The following is a 15,510-nucleotide window of genomic DNA, read 5'->3' on the forward strand; positions in this document are numbered from 1 at the left end:
TAATTGCACACATTATTATATTTCCATACACAGCAGCTTTGAAAGCATTCATTAACAAAAAGCAAATCGAGCCTATATACCCAGTAGGATTTTCACTATAAATCTCATTGTTGTTTGTAACAACGATATGACTACAACATACATTTCTGCCTGTCCAAAAGAGTAAAACATTATTTGATGGGGCTTATATACTGACAAATTACTATTACCTGTCCCAAAAACATGGAGGTGTATATTGTAAAATATAAGATGAGGTATAAGCCTATTGTCAGCAGTGAGAGGTTTAATATCAGGTATCCTTGTATTTACAGTTAATTTTATTCCAAAACATTTATATATTCTATATATTTAAATAAAAATCATGTTAGACTAGAAAAGAGAACAACATAAACACAGATATACTATATACACGTTCCAGGGAGGGCAGTGGCCATAATGGTTATATAGCCTAATTACATGATAGGTCCTTTACCCTCCTCATCAGGAGCAGCACAGACCCCAGCCAGAGTGAAGAGGCCACACCACAGAGCCTGTCTCTTCTCCCTGGTTACACACTATCTCCCCCACCCACCGCAAACACACACACAAGATGCACAGGAAAGAGGATACTGACACATTCACACACGCAGATGTACACACGCACGTGTACAAACAAACAATAAAACACACACACACACACCAGAGGAGGCTGGTGGGAGGAGCTATAGGAGGACAGGCTCATTGTAAAGGCTGGAATGGAATCAATGGAATGGTATCAAACATATGGAAACCACACATTTAACTCCATTTATTCCATCCAGCCATTACAATGAACCCGTCCTCCTATAGCTCCTCCCACCAGCCTCCTCTGACACACACACACACACACACGAACACTCAGTCAGACCCACAGCTACTGATTCACCCTGCCATTATCCCCTCCTCTACCCCAAACACACAGTTTTAATTTCAAAGCTCTGATTAGCTGATGATTGCATGACAGCCGCCGACCAGGTTCCCTTTTCGACAGGCTCCCAGACTGCAACTCAATCATGCCCAATTAGTGGGTCCCCAAACACTCTCTCTTATTAGAGGACTCATAATCGACTCATTGTGTCCTGATTTGGCAAATAAATCACTCTGGAGGCTTCTCTCTCTCTCTCGCTCGCTCTCTCTCTCATTCCCCCACCTCTCCCACTATGTCTTTCACTGTCCCCCCTCTTTACCTTGTCCAGGGGTACAGTGAACGTTTTCAAGCAAGCTTTTCAGTGGAGGTGACAGTTTGAGCTACTCTGCTGGAATCCTTTTTTATTCCCCCAGAAGAATAAATAATCATTTAGCAGCGAAGGCAAGGCAGCCAGCATGCGGGTGTCCTTGTCCTACAAGGTTAAGAATCCATTCCGTCTGAGCAAGAAAGGAGTGAATTAAAATAAATGACGGCCAGATATTTATTGCGAGTTTGTAGATGAAGTTAAGTCACTCCAGCGGACCAGCGAGGGCTGGGCTGCCAATGGCTCTCCGTCACTGCATGACCTGCTAGCTCTTTTTGCGTGGGACAAGGGAATAACACTCAATGTCACATTACGCATTTCCTGCTTTTATATATTTTTATTTATTTATATATAAATGCATGTGTTGCTGCGGACGTTAGGGGGTAGACGTCAAATGAGATAGTAAGGCAAATGAAATTATCTAGTGCTGGATGCTAAACATATTTGTAATTTGATCGAAAGAGAAGATCGTGAGAAATGTAAGCTTGGTAAAAAGACAGCACTGGCGGCTGGCATAGACAACGAGATATAGAATGAAGGGGACGGATGGGATAAAAGAGGACAAAGTTTCCTTGATATTGTCATTGAATGTGGAGACACCAAACTCAAAGCCACTGCTTTCGTCCAGTATCTGTAATTGAACAAATATGATAAATGTTAATGTTCAGGAACAAGGAGACAGGTTGGTTGGGAGGGGGTGTGGCCCCTTGACACTGTCCATTCATATAACATTCCAGAGACTCCCAGCAGACATCTATATACAGTATGTTAGCCCCAGATCTCAGCACAAGGGTATAACAGCCTAATTAATTAAGTGGAGATGAAGTAGCTTCGTCATAGTAAAAATACCTCCTGTGCCAATAATTAAAATAAGGTTTTCAGTGTTTCCACACAGTGATCATGTGCTATGTTCATAGATAGTTGTGTTCTGTACGTCGCTGAGCTTCACAGGCTCTGTGGGGTGTACTGGGTTGAGCTCCAAGGGCTTGAGGAGCAGGCAGGAGGCCTATGAAGTGACAGACTTAGAGGGAACCGTCGGACTCTGATGTAGTGGACTCAGAGCCCCGTCTTACAGAGTGGAGTCAGCGGTCTCCTATTGTGATTCTGAGCCTGGCTATTGGGCTCAAACGGCTTCTGCCAGTACGGAGGATTTGAGCATGCTTAGTGGGCTCTCAGAGTGGTTTGTGAAGTAACCTCTGAATTGTACGTACCTGCTCAGAGACAGACAGTACAGTAGTCCCCAACAGGGTGTAGCTGGGGGGCTGTGCATGTTCAGATGTCCCTCACATACCTTAACATGATGATTGTGTGAGCGGCCTTTACTGTCACAAGCCTCATGCTCTCTACTGTGTCCATATCGCACAGCAGAACACAGTCCTCATCATAGTCTTTACTTTAACCACTTGACCCTTTGGCATGTGTGTCTCCCTTAACTCTGAACCAACTCATTTCCCCTTAACTCTCTCTCTTTCACACTTCACCTAGTGTGTGTGGATTGAGGCGCTGTATTTGTGTGTTGTGGTCATTAGTCTCTGTATAAAAGGTAAAAGGAAATGTCCTGGCCAGCTGGCGTGGTGTGGGGTGCAGCGTGGGGTGGTCTGCCACTGTGAGACTCCCACGGCAGAACCACTGAGGCCTGGTGCCCCCCGCCCACTGACGGACCGCTGTGACCACCACAGGCGCTCAGCAGATGGAGCCTCCTGCTCTCCTCTCTCTCCTCTCTTCCACAGGAAGGCAAGGAGATTTGGGCTAGGACTGGCCTAACTAACCTCCGTCACAGATGCCAGAAGAAGCCTGGGCCTCCAGTGGAGCCCTGCTGGGGAGATGCTGGGCTGCAGCAGGTGTGATCTCAGCCCCTCTCTCTCCCCCCTGTCAGCACCTCAGTGGTGGAGCCCACACTCTGCACTCTCTTCCTGCCCTCGCTCCTCCTCACTTAGACACCGTCTGTGCTGAGGTAACAGGACACATCCTCCCACTCACTAACCAAAGACATGTTCACTACAGTACATTTCACATCTCTTTAGATCCAGATATTCTGACAAACCAGGCTTTATCATTCACTAAAACGATGAACGGGGGCGAACTGGGACCAGAAATCGTCTCTGCCATTTCTAACACCCTGGCAAATTTCTTCCCAGAGGCCCCCACAACGGTCAAATGTTTTCGCCAAAAAATCATTTTATAATTATCACTTTCGCCACAAAAAAAACAAGTTAAACAGGTCCACTTGGCAAAAAATGGACCACCCCTTCTGGCATTTGCCAGATATGTCAGATGGCCAGTCCGCCCCGACGATGAAAGATGAGAGGTTACTGACAGATGATTGACTGACTCTGGCTGTGGACTGAATTGGATATAACACATGAAGCATGAGGTATGGCAAATAATATGAAGTACCAAGATCAAAGTACAATAACCAAAGTAGATGTTTTTGCCCCTTTTGAGGGCAAACTGTCTGCCTGTTGACTCAAGTGTTTTCCACTGCTGGTGATGATAAGCTCTCCTTCTGACCTCACCACCGCCATGGGGCCCAGCCCTCACTACCACTCTCCCTTCCATCAGCCCCTTCTTTATCGCCAGCAGCTACAAGACAAACAGGTTCTGCTGCAGGTCACACACTGCTGCAGCCAGTGTTCTCTGTGATGGAGAGGGTTTACATGGGGGTGCCGTCGCACCACGCGGCTGAGTCCCCCACCTTGACCTGTCCCTGTCTATAAGGCCTCAGTGAACGCTGTCCCCTGCCCCCCCGGTCCCCCCAGCCTCTCTGACCGCCGCTGAGTTATTATCATAATTTCCCAGAGAGGAATTGCGGGGCCTCCACAATGAGAGTGTCGCCCGTGTTTTACAGAATGTTTTGTGTTTTATTGCCTTTAAGTCACTCGTAGGCCAGTAGAGAGGCCCACAATGATAAGAAAACCACTCATGTGAAAAATGAAGGGCCTCATGTCCTGGACTGAGAGAAGAGAGGAAATAATAAAATCCATGGCAAATGTGGACCCTGACTGTAATTCATGTTCACACCTCCCCTCCAACCCAAACCAATTCCCCAAAATTGTAGAAGAATGAGGAAAAAAAGCATAATTAATTCAGCCAATCTCTGCGTTACAAAAAGAACAGCGGCTTTTTTCTCGTTTGGTTTGTACTTGAAAAAAACTCCCATAAAACGCCACCCGCCCCTCTCATTCCCCCTCCCGACTCCCAAGCCCTTGACAACATGACACCTGTAAAATGCCCAGGGGCATTCCAAGCTGCCACCGTCCCAGTCATTTCATGTCCAAGCCCACCTGGGGTAAACAAAAAAGGACCAAGAGCGATAGAATATTAACAAAAGAGGGGGGGGTGGGAAAAGCACTGTCGAAACTGAAAACACCAACTCACACAACTCTGGACTCTTAAATATAAAGCCTTTGTCTCTAATGTGGTCAGGAGAGACCCCCCCCCCACAGGCCCCTGTGGCTCCGCAGGATAAAGGTGCAGCATATCTCATGGAAAATAAAACATCTGTTTAATCTATTACTTTCAAACGCAAATCCCCTTTTGATCAAAGAATGATATTGATCTGCCTGCCTCTGTCTATGACAGGGATTTCTCTTTCAAACTTGAAATATCATCCAGTCTGTGTGGCAAATTAATACAGGGGCTAAACAGCTCTCCTTTTTCAAGTCATTTTCAAAGTGCACTGAAACCATTTGAATATAGTTGCATTTGCATTTATTTCAACCATATAAAATACAAATTCAGCTTGCCTATGTAAACAGAACGTATGTAGTGTGGTAGACATTTGCCCTAGAGTTAAAACACTGCTAATGTTTCATCCTACATAGAGCCTACAAAGCCTAATAATGAACAGACTCAGGGTCTGATGACTTATTTACTGCATCTCTGGAATAATCAAACCAACATCAGAGATGCTGGACATCCAGGCTTGGTTCATGGCACCTGACTCAGCTTGTAAAGCCCTGATCAGGCCAGTGACTGACTGAAGACCTGTGACAGGCTAGGCGCCTGGCCCCTGGTGGAACGAGCAGGTCAGGTCTTAATATCCCGTGAGCTTTGGCGTGTCTGTCCTCACCCGTCACTCTGTGTGTGACGGGCCCTGGCTGAAGGCCCCGGCTATCTTCACATCTCCCCATTTTCTTAACACTTTAATTACACATCAACATATTGCTTTTGGGCCATATGGAAGGCAGATATTGAGACCAGATAAGATGTATAAACTTCTGTCAACACCACAGCATATTAGGGAGAGTTGGAAGCATAGTACCTCTATTCCTTCTTCCAATTAGCGCCCTGTATCAAAATACATTAAGACAAGCCCATCAACCCCGAGCAGGAAAATACATTTTTTAGGAGGCCTTGGCCCAGTTTTATTAAAATTGTATTACTTCCCCTGTTTGTTTCTTTGCCACAAAATGAAAAGTCATTTCCACACAGGGATTCAATAAAAACTCAGATAAAGGACCCAGTAAACTCGACGGCCTGAGAACTGGTCCTAGTCCGCTGGCTCAGATTGGACTCTCAAGGTTCTACAGTTGGACTACAAATATAAGAAAACATCCATAAAAAAATAACCAGTAATAATTCACATGAGAATAAATAAATGCCGGATGAGAACTTAACTTTTACATAACTGATGTATATTTACATTTTATATGGGACCCTGACAAAGAGTTCAAACGAACAGTTATTTATTCCAATCTGCTGAATAAGGATATCATATTCCACATTAAATACTGTGTATTTTTTTCTGTACTAATGAGGTCAGAAGATCCCACTACAAAATCATTCACCATTCCCAAAGATGACCTCAACACAAATGAGACCTAATCCTCCTAAAATAGCTCCCTACGTTTTATCAGAGGCACACAAAGAAGTCTCTGCTCACCTCTGCGTGACACGGTGTTCTTCTGGAGCTAAATACATCTACACTGCGAGGAGCTCTAGGAGCAAGGGCCGTCTCTCTTCGTACAAATAACGTATGTGTTACAGATGGTTTGACGTGATTAAATTCTGTGCGCCCAGCTACCGAGAGGTCATTCTAAGCCTTGCTGCATCAGGATATAAGAGAGAGGAAGAGAGATGGAGAGAAAGAGAGAGGGAGGGGGAGCACGAGAGCGAGAAAAAGGAGAGTATGAGGGACAGAGAGAGGTCACTTTGAGGAGCTGGATGCAGGCACATGCCAAACAGCGTCTCCTCTCCCTCTCTAATCCCCACTATGATCCACTGGTGTTCCAGCCAATCGTCTGAGACAGGCCACAACCCGTGATCACTGGGCCCTAATCTGGGTCCTCCGCCCGTAAGCCGTCCACCTCAAACGCCAGCGGCCCGGCGCCAGCAGAGGACTGGCAGGCACAGCCATCTCCAGAGAGACAGCTAGAGGTTGTCTCTACATGGCTGGGCACTTCGCAGCTCCGCGGGGGTGGGAGGAAGGGGCAACGCGGCAGCTGCTCGGGGCATATGGGCAGAATTCATTAAGGCTGGCTAAATAAGCCAATTGTGGAGAGACTGTAAGTGTGTGTAAGTGCTGGAGAGAGAGAGTGAGGGAAAAAGAGAGATGGAAGAGGGAGAAAGGCTGACCACTCGTTACAGTAGTTCTGAACATCCCCTCCATCTGTAATACCCATGAAGACTGATTTGAGGCCTACGAAATGACTGGCTGAATGGTTATCTATGTGTGACTGGAGATAATTGAGCTGTGAGCTGCGTAGATTGTGTCCTCCAGGCCGTTGGCGTATCCCCAACTGTCACGAGACCACTCTCTGCTTCAGGGAGAAATAAACCTAATCACAGTCTGTAAATGTTAAACCTGTTTTCCCAATAGTCTCAGTGTAGCTTTGGAGGCCTGCGTCTTTATTCACACACATGATCCAAAGACCAATCCAAGTGGAGACAAGGCATAAACACACACTGATACATATTAAACATTTGTGTGCAAACTATGACAGTGAGAGGATCTTAGGTATAAATGATTCCATCCTTACATATAAAAAGGTAAAGAGCAGAGGACATACTCCACTGAGGGCTTCTTTGCTACTAATAATCTGTATTATGTTGAATTGGACTCATGTTCAGGCCCATAGGCATGTATAGTATTACAGCCTCTCCTAAGGCCCTGTGGTTTGGGTTTGATGCATGGTTGTTATGTAAGTTTGGAGAGAGCATGCATCTGGACACCTCCAGCCATCTCCAAAGGAGGAAGATGTCTTCTTTATATAATGTATGCTAATCCCCCATTTGTCAATAGGAAGTGTGTTCAATTCATTTGAGATAATAGTGAAGAGGGGGCAGCTCTTGTCGAAGAGCTGGAAGATAAAGTCAATGGCACAGTCAATAACAATAAAGTTGTGGGCTTTAATGAAGAACGTTAATTTGACCACAATCAAGTAGATTTCAGCTTAGGTGATTGTCAACCTTGGACTAGTATCTGACTGAGGATGTAGGGGGGTAGATAATGCAGGCGGGAGATGAGAGGGCATTTTGATCTGTATCAGACCATTTAGGCATTCAGCATTTTTAAACAAAAGTGAGTTGTCTTCTAGCAGTTTTGGTAGATTCAAACAGATAGCATTGCAGTGAAATACGTGTCGTTAAACTTCTGTGTCTTAGAGAAGATAATTTAATTTGCAACCTACTATAGAAATTACAATAATTAATTTCACAATAAATATACCTACAAATGTGGTGTGTTTAAATTTATTTGAAAAAATAAATACATTTTGCATTGAATTTTGAATATGAACAACAAGCTACATATATTTGATGGTCCCTATGTTTGGACAGAGCATTGACATGCACCCACCCAGGTCCCAGAGGAGGCGTCCTGGTCCACCCTATCCCATCCTGGGGATGCTCGTCATCATAACACAGGCAGCGGAACCTGCTCCTCCTTCTCTCCTTGATCCCATTCCGTCAGCAGCTCTGAGGACACCTCTGTAAACAGATGATCCCAGTCCCAACCCACGTCCTCCTGATAGATAGAGAGAGAGATAGAGAGAGAGAGATAGAGAGAGAGATAGAGAGAGAGAGAGAGAGAGAGAGAGAGAGAGAGAGAGAGAGAGAGCGAGCGAGAGAGAGAGCGAGAGAAAAAGAGGGAGGAAGAGCAGATGAAGAAAAAGAGGGAGAAAGAATAAAGCGAGGAAAATAATAGAGGGGGAGAAGCAGAGCAAGACAGAGCGAACATCCCAGGGAAGGTGGGAGAAAGATAGTAGAGCGTGTTAATGCACACATCATAAATCTTGATTACCTAGGAGAATGGAAGGCAACCTCCCCTGGTGCTTCAGAAACAGCTGGACACCCCCCTCACAGGGAACACAGCAGCTATATTTACAAAAAAACTCACTCACCTCCCGCACCTCCTGCTCTGGAGCCAAAACCTTGGTGAGGAGCTTCAAGTCAATCTCCCCATCCTAGGGAGAGGCATAGACCTTATGAGAACACCCTGTCAGAGAGAGGGGATTGATATTGGATGCATCCTAAAAGGACCTCCTTAAAAGGCAGGCTGGGTAATCTATTACAAAGAAAAATAAATGAGCAGTTGAAACCTGGCTGTGTGTGTGGGGCCCATATGAGTTGTCTTACCAGGGTCTGGAAGGCAGAGTACTTCATGAGGTCATTGTCCAGATCTCTGTATGTCATTACCCGGTTCACCTGGATGCTGAGGAGAAGAACAAACACTAAGTAAACAAAAATCCTATAGTAGACGTGCTATACTAAATGTTGGCATGCTTTTCCTCATTAGAGGCTGTCTATTCAAATACAGTAGCCACTACCTGCATCAGTAAGATATCACCAGACTAATCGACAAACTGTATCATAGTACAGTACAACTTGCAAGTATAACTCTGTGAGACAGATAGCTTCTCAGAAGTTTAGGGTAGTGCTTACAGGGCACGGAGAGTTCATAAAGGACAGAGAGATCAGGAGATGGGCGCCAAGTGGTAACCGCCTCAAATTGAAACCCAGCTGCTTATCTGTAGTTGGAATTAAGAGGAGGGCTCTGAAAGTGGCGAGGGCCTAGCAGTGCATGTCAGTCCTACTTACTGCACATTACACGCTACATTGCCCCCTCAATAAGTTCAATGTGGATATTATCTCGTACAGAGCGGGCCCCAGCCTAATAACCCCTGCCGCTGTCATAGCCGCGCTACATAGCGGACACATGTCGGCGCATCTCTCACTGCCCTGTAAATCAAAGGGCCCCACTAGTAAGGGCCCCGCTAACAGCCGTGCATAAATCACACCTTAACTGTTATTTCTGCATAACGGCCCAATATGCCAAGACACCTTCATTACCATGATGAGAGGAGGCAAGGTAACAGTCAAGACACCATCTAAGACCAGTGTATTAGTATCTTTAACTCTCCTTGATGTTAAAATGTATCCCAGGTACTGTACATGGCACTGAGGATGGGCTGGGTCTGTAACCCTCCAGAGGTATCTGAACTCAGCTGTCAGGTCCTATTAGGTCACTTCAGAGACATGAACAGTTATGCAGCCAGTGAGGGTGAGGAGGCATGTCTGTATTCACAAGACAGACCAAATGGATACACTTCATCAACTCTGAAAACAGAGTGATGGGATACCATCTAGGAGTTTGAGTAACTGGAGTCAACTAAAGGGGAGGCTGGTGTTGTTTACAGTACCTTGGAGGAGCAGCAACTTGCATGGTAAGGTCTTCCTCTTGTACTTCATCAAGGTCTGGGATCACTGGTATATCTTAAACACAACAAAACATACAGAACATATCAATATCTCATCAATGTCACCCTCTCCATTATTTAGTCATTCAATCTGTACATCTAAAGTGTTAACTGAGACGCAATAGTGGTCAATCACATAAAAACTGGACATGGATTACAGAAACACTCATTTCAAAGATACAGTTTGCTTTGTGTTTAGTATGACCGTTTGTGTGTGTTTGTGTGGGTATGTGTGAGTGTCTCAGAGTAAATTGGCACCTGATTCATCCCCTCCCTCTCTCTCCCTACATCCTCCGTAGAGCTGCCCTGTCACAATAGCCAGGCGGCCATGAATATTCAGGAGGCCAGGCAGCAGCTCTTCCTGCTGCGAGAGGAGCGCTGGCCAGGGGCTCCCCGGAAAGCACCCCCCGCTACCCCAGCATTTGGGTCCTGTCAGCGCCGCCCACCCCCAGGACCCGCGGTGGCCGGCAGGCCGACCTCCGTGACCACTCTGCCACTCGGACCGGGGCGGCATCCAGCCATGTGCAAGAGTATTTGCTGGCGGGCCCATCTGTGTGGGGTCGGAAGTCACGGTGCGGCCTGGCAGGGGCTGCGGTGCCAGGAGCCGCCAGCCCGCTGCTCAAACAGTGGGAACTCGCTTTAATTGGCAAAACGCAACAGGACAGAGGATGGCTCCGCTCCCAAGAAGGACAGGGCAAACTTTCACAGCACTTTTGTTAGAGTGGGCGAAGGTGTGTGTGTGTGTGTGGGGGGGGCAGACAGACTGAGGAAATAAGATGAATATTGAAATGTTAAAGACATTTAAATGCACCTGTATAATTCATATGAAATTAATACATGCATTATACCATGCTAGAAACAAACATTACAAAATATGAAATAGATGAACTACAAGTATATTACATCATATTTGAGGGAAGGTGGTCTCCGCTACTTCCACAACTGAAAACAATAAATTCATACTTGTGCAAACTTGGCCATTAGAGTTGCCTGTCAACATCAAAGTCACAGAAATCTATCTAATCCTTGTTGCCATGTAACAACTCTAAATTAGCAAAAAAAAACAGACAGAAACAACTCATGTGCACTCAGAGGAGAGGTCTGATTTTCTGTTGTTTTGTCTCTTAATTCAATACTGGTTTTGGTTGAAGGCAATTGAAAAGTGCAGCTACATTTCCTTCTGACTTCCTCCAGACAGACAGTGTGCTAGGTGTCAGTGGAGAGGCTGGGAGAGAGCAGGGGAGCGGGAGGGAGAGAGGGAGCAGGAATGTCAGTAATCTCTGAACACAGCGCTGCACCCTGAGGGGAAAGTCAATAGTGGAGCTAGATAGAGGCCAGGAGATGGGAGGCACGATCTGATGGGAGGAAATATCTGTAGATCTGTCACTATACCTTCAAAATACTTCTTAGAAAATACACTGGTGGTTGCAAAATACATATTTTCTCGGAGGGTTAGTCTACTATTCTCATATAACAGTTAAGCAAATATTTCAGCAATGACAAAAGAAAAAGTTAAAAAGGAAGTTATTTATGTTCCTAGAATGAGCTAAATGAGCAAAACGATTAAGGTTATGAAGGATTCATCAGTTGAAGGAAACAGAAAATAACCCCAGCAAATCCCAGCAACTTTACACAGATAACAAACATCATCATCAGTTGATAACTAATTCCGTTCTCTTTTTTTAATTAAATAAAATTTAAAATGCCACACTCGTTTAGCCGCTGACAAGATTCATCTGTGTTTCTGATATCCAAATAAACGCAAGCGCGGGTATTTCATATTCATGAGGCCTCGGTGACACTTTGTCCTCTCATTTACAAAGTACAGTGTTCAGCAGAATCCATCCCCTCCGGACCCCCAATCAAATTTAATGGTCTTAGCGCAATGACATCAAAAAGCCTCGCTGTCCAGCTCTTTGCAAATAGCTTCCTGGGTTGTTTCCCCCTCCACTCTCTCAGCCAATAATGCACTATTAACACTATTCTACGAGAGTTCAACGTGAAGCAGCAAGGGTTAGGTTCTCTATATGCAAACACTTTACTTGACACCCAGTGTCATAACATGTTATAATGTCATAACAGCTGACATAACTTCTCATAACCTGTCATAATTTGGTCATAACACAGTCATGACCCATATACAGTACCAGTCAAAAGTTTGGACACACCTACTCATTCCAGGGCTTTTCTTTACTTGTACTATATTGTAGAATAATAGTGATGACAACTAAATGAATGAAATAACACATATGGAATCATCTAGTAACCAAAGAAAAGTGTTAAACAAACCAAAATATATTTTATATTTGAGATTCTTCAAAGTAGCCACCCTTTGCCTTGATGACAGCTTTGCACTCTTGACATTCTCTCAACCAGCTTCATGAGGTAGGCACCTGGAATGCATTTCAATTAACACCTGTGCCTTGTCAAAAGTTATTTGTCGAATTTGATTTAATGAGTTTGAGCCAATCAGTTGTGTTGTGACAAGGTAGGGGTGGTATAAAGAAGATAGCCCTGTAGATCTTGTAGAATCTGGCCTTCATGGTCGAATTGCTGCAAAGAAACCACCACTAAAGGACGCTAATAAGAACAAGACTTGCTTGAGCCAAGAGACACAAGCAATGGACATTAGACCGGTGGAAATCTGTGCTTTGGTCTAATGAGTCCAAATTTCAGAGTTTGGGTTCCAACCGCCCGTGTCTTTGTGAGACGCAGAGTAGGTGAACGGATGTGTGGTTCCCACCATGAAGCATGGAGGAGGAGGTGTGATGGTGCATTGCTGGTGACACTGTTGGGGATTTATGTAGAATACAAGGCACACTTAACCAGCATGGCTACCACAACATTCTGTAACAATACATCATCCCATCTGGTTTGCGCTTAGTGGGACTATAATTTGCTTTTCAACAGAACAAGGACCCAAAACAAAACTCCAGGTTGTGTAAGGGCTATTTGACCAAGAAAGAGAGTGATGGAGTGTTGCATCAGATGACCTGGCCTCCACAATCACCCAACATCAACCCAGTTGAGATGGTTTGGGATGAGTTGGACCGCAAAGTGAAGGAAAAGCAGCCGACAAGTGCACAGCATACAGTTGAAGTCGGAAGTTTACATACACCTTAGTCAAATACATTTAAACTCAGTTTATCACAATTCCTGACATTTAATCCTAGTAAAAATTCCCCGTCTTAGGTCAGTTAGGATCACCACTTTTTATTTTAAGAATGTGAAATGTCAGAATAATAGTAGCGAGAATAATTTATTTCAGCTTTTATTTCTTTCATCACATTCCCAGTGGGTCAGAAGTTTACATACACTCAATTAGTATTTGGTAGCATTGCCTTTAAATTGTTTAACTTGGGTCAAAGGTTTCGGGAAGCCTTCCACAAGCTTCCCACAATAAGTTGGTTGAATTTTGGCCCATTCCTCCTGACAGAGCTGGTGTAACTAAGTCAGGTTTGTAGGTCTCTTCGCTCGCACACGCTTTTTCAGTTATGCCCACACATTTTCTATGGGATTGAGGTCAGGGCTTTGTGATGGCCACTCCAATACCTTGACTTTGTTGTCCTTAAGCCATTTTGCTACAACTTTGGAAGTATGCTTGGGGTCATTGTCCATTTGGAAGACCCATTTGCGACCAAGCTTTAACTTCCTGAATGATGTCTTGAGATGTTGCTTAAATATATCCACATAATCTTCCTCCTCATGATGCCATCTATTTTGTGAAGTGCACCAGTCCCTCCTGCAGCAAAGCACCCCCACAACATGATGCTGCCACCCCCGTGCTTGTTAGAGCTGCTAGGAGTACTGGGTGGAGGAGTCAAGCGCAGAGAGCAGGTATTCAAGAACGTGGATTTTATTTCCTGTAGACAGCGAAAACGATCATGCCCAAACACACGGGCGCATGAAAATACCAGTCCAAACACACAGGACTAAGCTGTCCGGAAAATATAGAATCCACATAAAATCCAACACCAAATAACAGAGAACAAGCCCGCACAAAAGCCAGCGGGCCTACTGCCCTTAAATAGCCTACCCACAAAACTAAACTCAAAACAGGTGCACCCAATCAGCCCAAACTAACAGAAACAAAAAGGGAATCGATGGCAGCTAGTAGGCCGGTGACGACGAGCGCCGAGCGCCGCCCGAACAGGAAGAGGCACCATCTTCGGCGGGATTCGTGACAGTGCTTTACGGTTTGGATGGTGTTCTTCGGCTTGCAAGCCTCCCCCTTTTTCCTCCAAACATAACGATGGTCAGTATGGCCAAACAGTTCTATTTTTGTTTCATCAGACCAGAGGACATTTCTCCAAAAAGTACGATCTTTGTCCCCATGTGAAGTTGCAAACCGTAGTCTGGCTTTTTTATGGCGGTTTTGCAGCAGTGGCTTCTTCCTTGCTGAGCGGCCTTTCAGGTTACGTCGATATAGGACTCGTTTTACTGTGGATATAGATACTTTTGTACCTGTTTCCTCCAGCATCTTCACAAGGTCCTTTGCTGTTGTTCTGGGATTGATTTGCACTTTTCGCACCAAAGTACGTTCATCTCTAGGAGACAGAACACGTCTCCTTCCTGAGCGGTATGACTGCTGCGTGGTCCCATGGTGTTTATACTTGCGTACTATTGTCTGTACAGTTGAACATGGTACCTTCAGGCATTTGGAAATTGAGTTTTAAGGTAGGCCTTGAAATACATCCACAGGTACACCTCCAATTGACTCAAATTATGTCAATTAGCCTATCAGAAGCTTCTAAAGCCATGACATCATTTTCTGGAATTTTCCAAGCTGTTTGAAGGCACAGTCAACTTAGTATATTTAAACTACTGACCCACTGGAATTGTGATACAGTGAATTATAAGTGAAATAATCTGTCTGTAAACAATTGTTGGAAAAATTACATATGTGTCATGCACAAAGTAATTGTCCTAACCGACTTGCCAAAACTATAGTTTGTTAACAATACATTTGTGGAGTGGTTGAAAAATGAGTTTTAATGACTCCAACCTAAGTCTATGTAGACTTCCGACTTCAACTGTATGTGGGAACTCGTTCAAGACTGTTGGAAAAGCATTCCAGGTGAAGCTGGTTGAGAGAATGCCAAGAGTGTGCAAAGCTGTCATCAAGGCAAAGGGAGGTTACTTTGAAGAATCTAAAATATATTTTGATTTGTTTAACATTTTGTTGGTTACTACATGATTCCATATGTGTTATTTCATAGTTTTGATGTCTTCACTATTATGCCACAATGTAGAAAACAGTAAAAATAAAGAAAAACCTTTGAATGAGTAGGTGTCTCCAAACTTTTGACTAGTACTGTATTTATACCTGTTGTTACATATATTGCATTATTTTATGGCTGGTACATAAGAGTGTCAAAAACCACATATTTTCAAATAAGTTTTTCCCTGCCAAGAAGTGTCCTTCCTTTCTTTTGTTGTTGTATTTCATTATTTGTCATGTTTTTTTCTTCATATTTCAAATAACTTGTAGAAAATAGATTTTATGACACTGTCAACAAGCATTATGACCATCCTGTGTCACTTTACTTGGACTAAGAAAA

General features: G+C 44.4%; 1 protein-coding gene across 4 annotated transcripts in view; it reads right to left on the reverse strand.

The window, feature by feature from the left end:
• Positions 1-7,927: 7,927 nt before the first annotated feature.
• The window catches only part of LOC111963273 (Intraflagellar transport protein 43 homolog), a 30,237-nt gene continuing 22,654 nt past the window's right edge, over positions 7,928-15,510 (reverse strand). For 2 of the 4 annotated variants that reach the window (XM_023986606.2, XM_023986605.2), the window contains exons 6-9: positions 9,893-9,965; positions 8,829-8,904; positions 8,594-8,656; positions 7,928-8,217 (exon numbers count right to left, since the gene is read on the reverse strand). In XM_023986606.2, the coding sequence (XP_023842374.1) occupies positions 8,107-8,217; positions 8,594-8,656; positions 8,829-8,904; positions 9,893-9,965 (323 nt within the window). In that variant the 3' untranslated portion in view covers positions 7,928-8,106. Of the gene's footprint in view, positions 8,218-8,593; positions 8,689-8,828; positions 8,905-9,892; positions 9,966-15,510 lie in introns of all 4 variants that reach the window. The other 2 variants (XM_070443361.1, XM_023986608.2) reach the window with 2 other exon arrangements.

The sequence above is a fragment of the Salvelinus sp. IW2-2015 genome, linkage group LG4q.2 (assembly GCF_002910315.2).
Source record: "Salvelinus sp. IW2-2015 linkage group LG4q.2, ASM291031v2, whole genome shotgun sequence".
Classification (NCBI taxonomy): Eukaryota; Metazoa; Chordata; class Actinopteri; order Salmoniformes; family Salmonidae; genus Salvelinus; species Salvelinus sp. IW2-2015.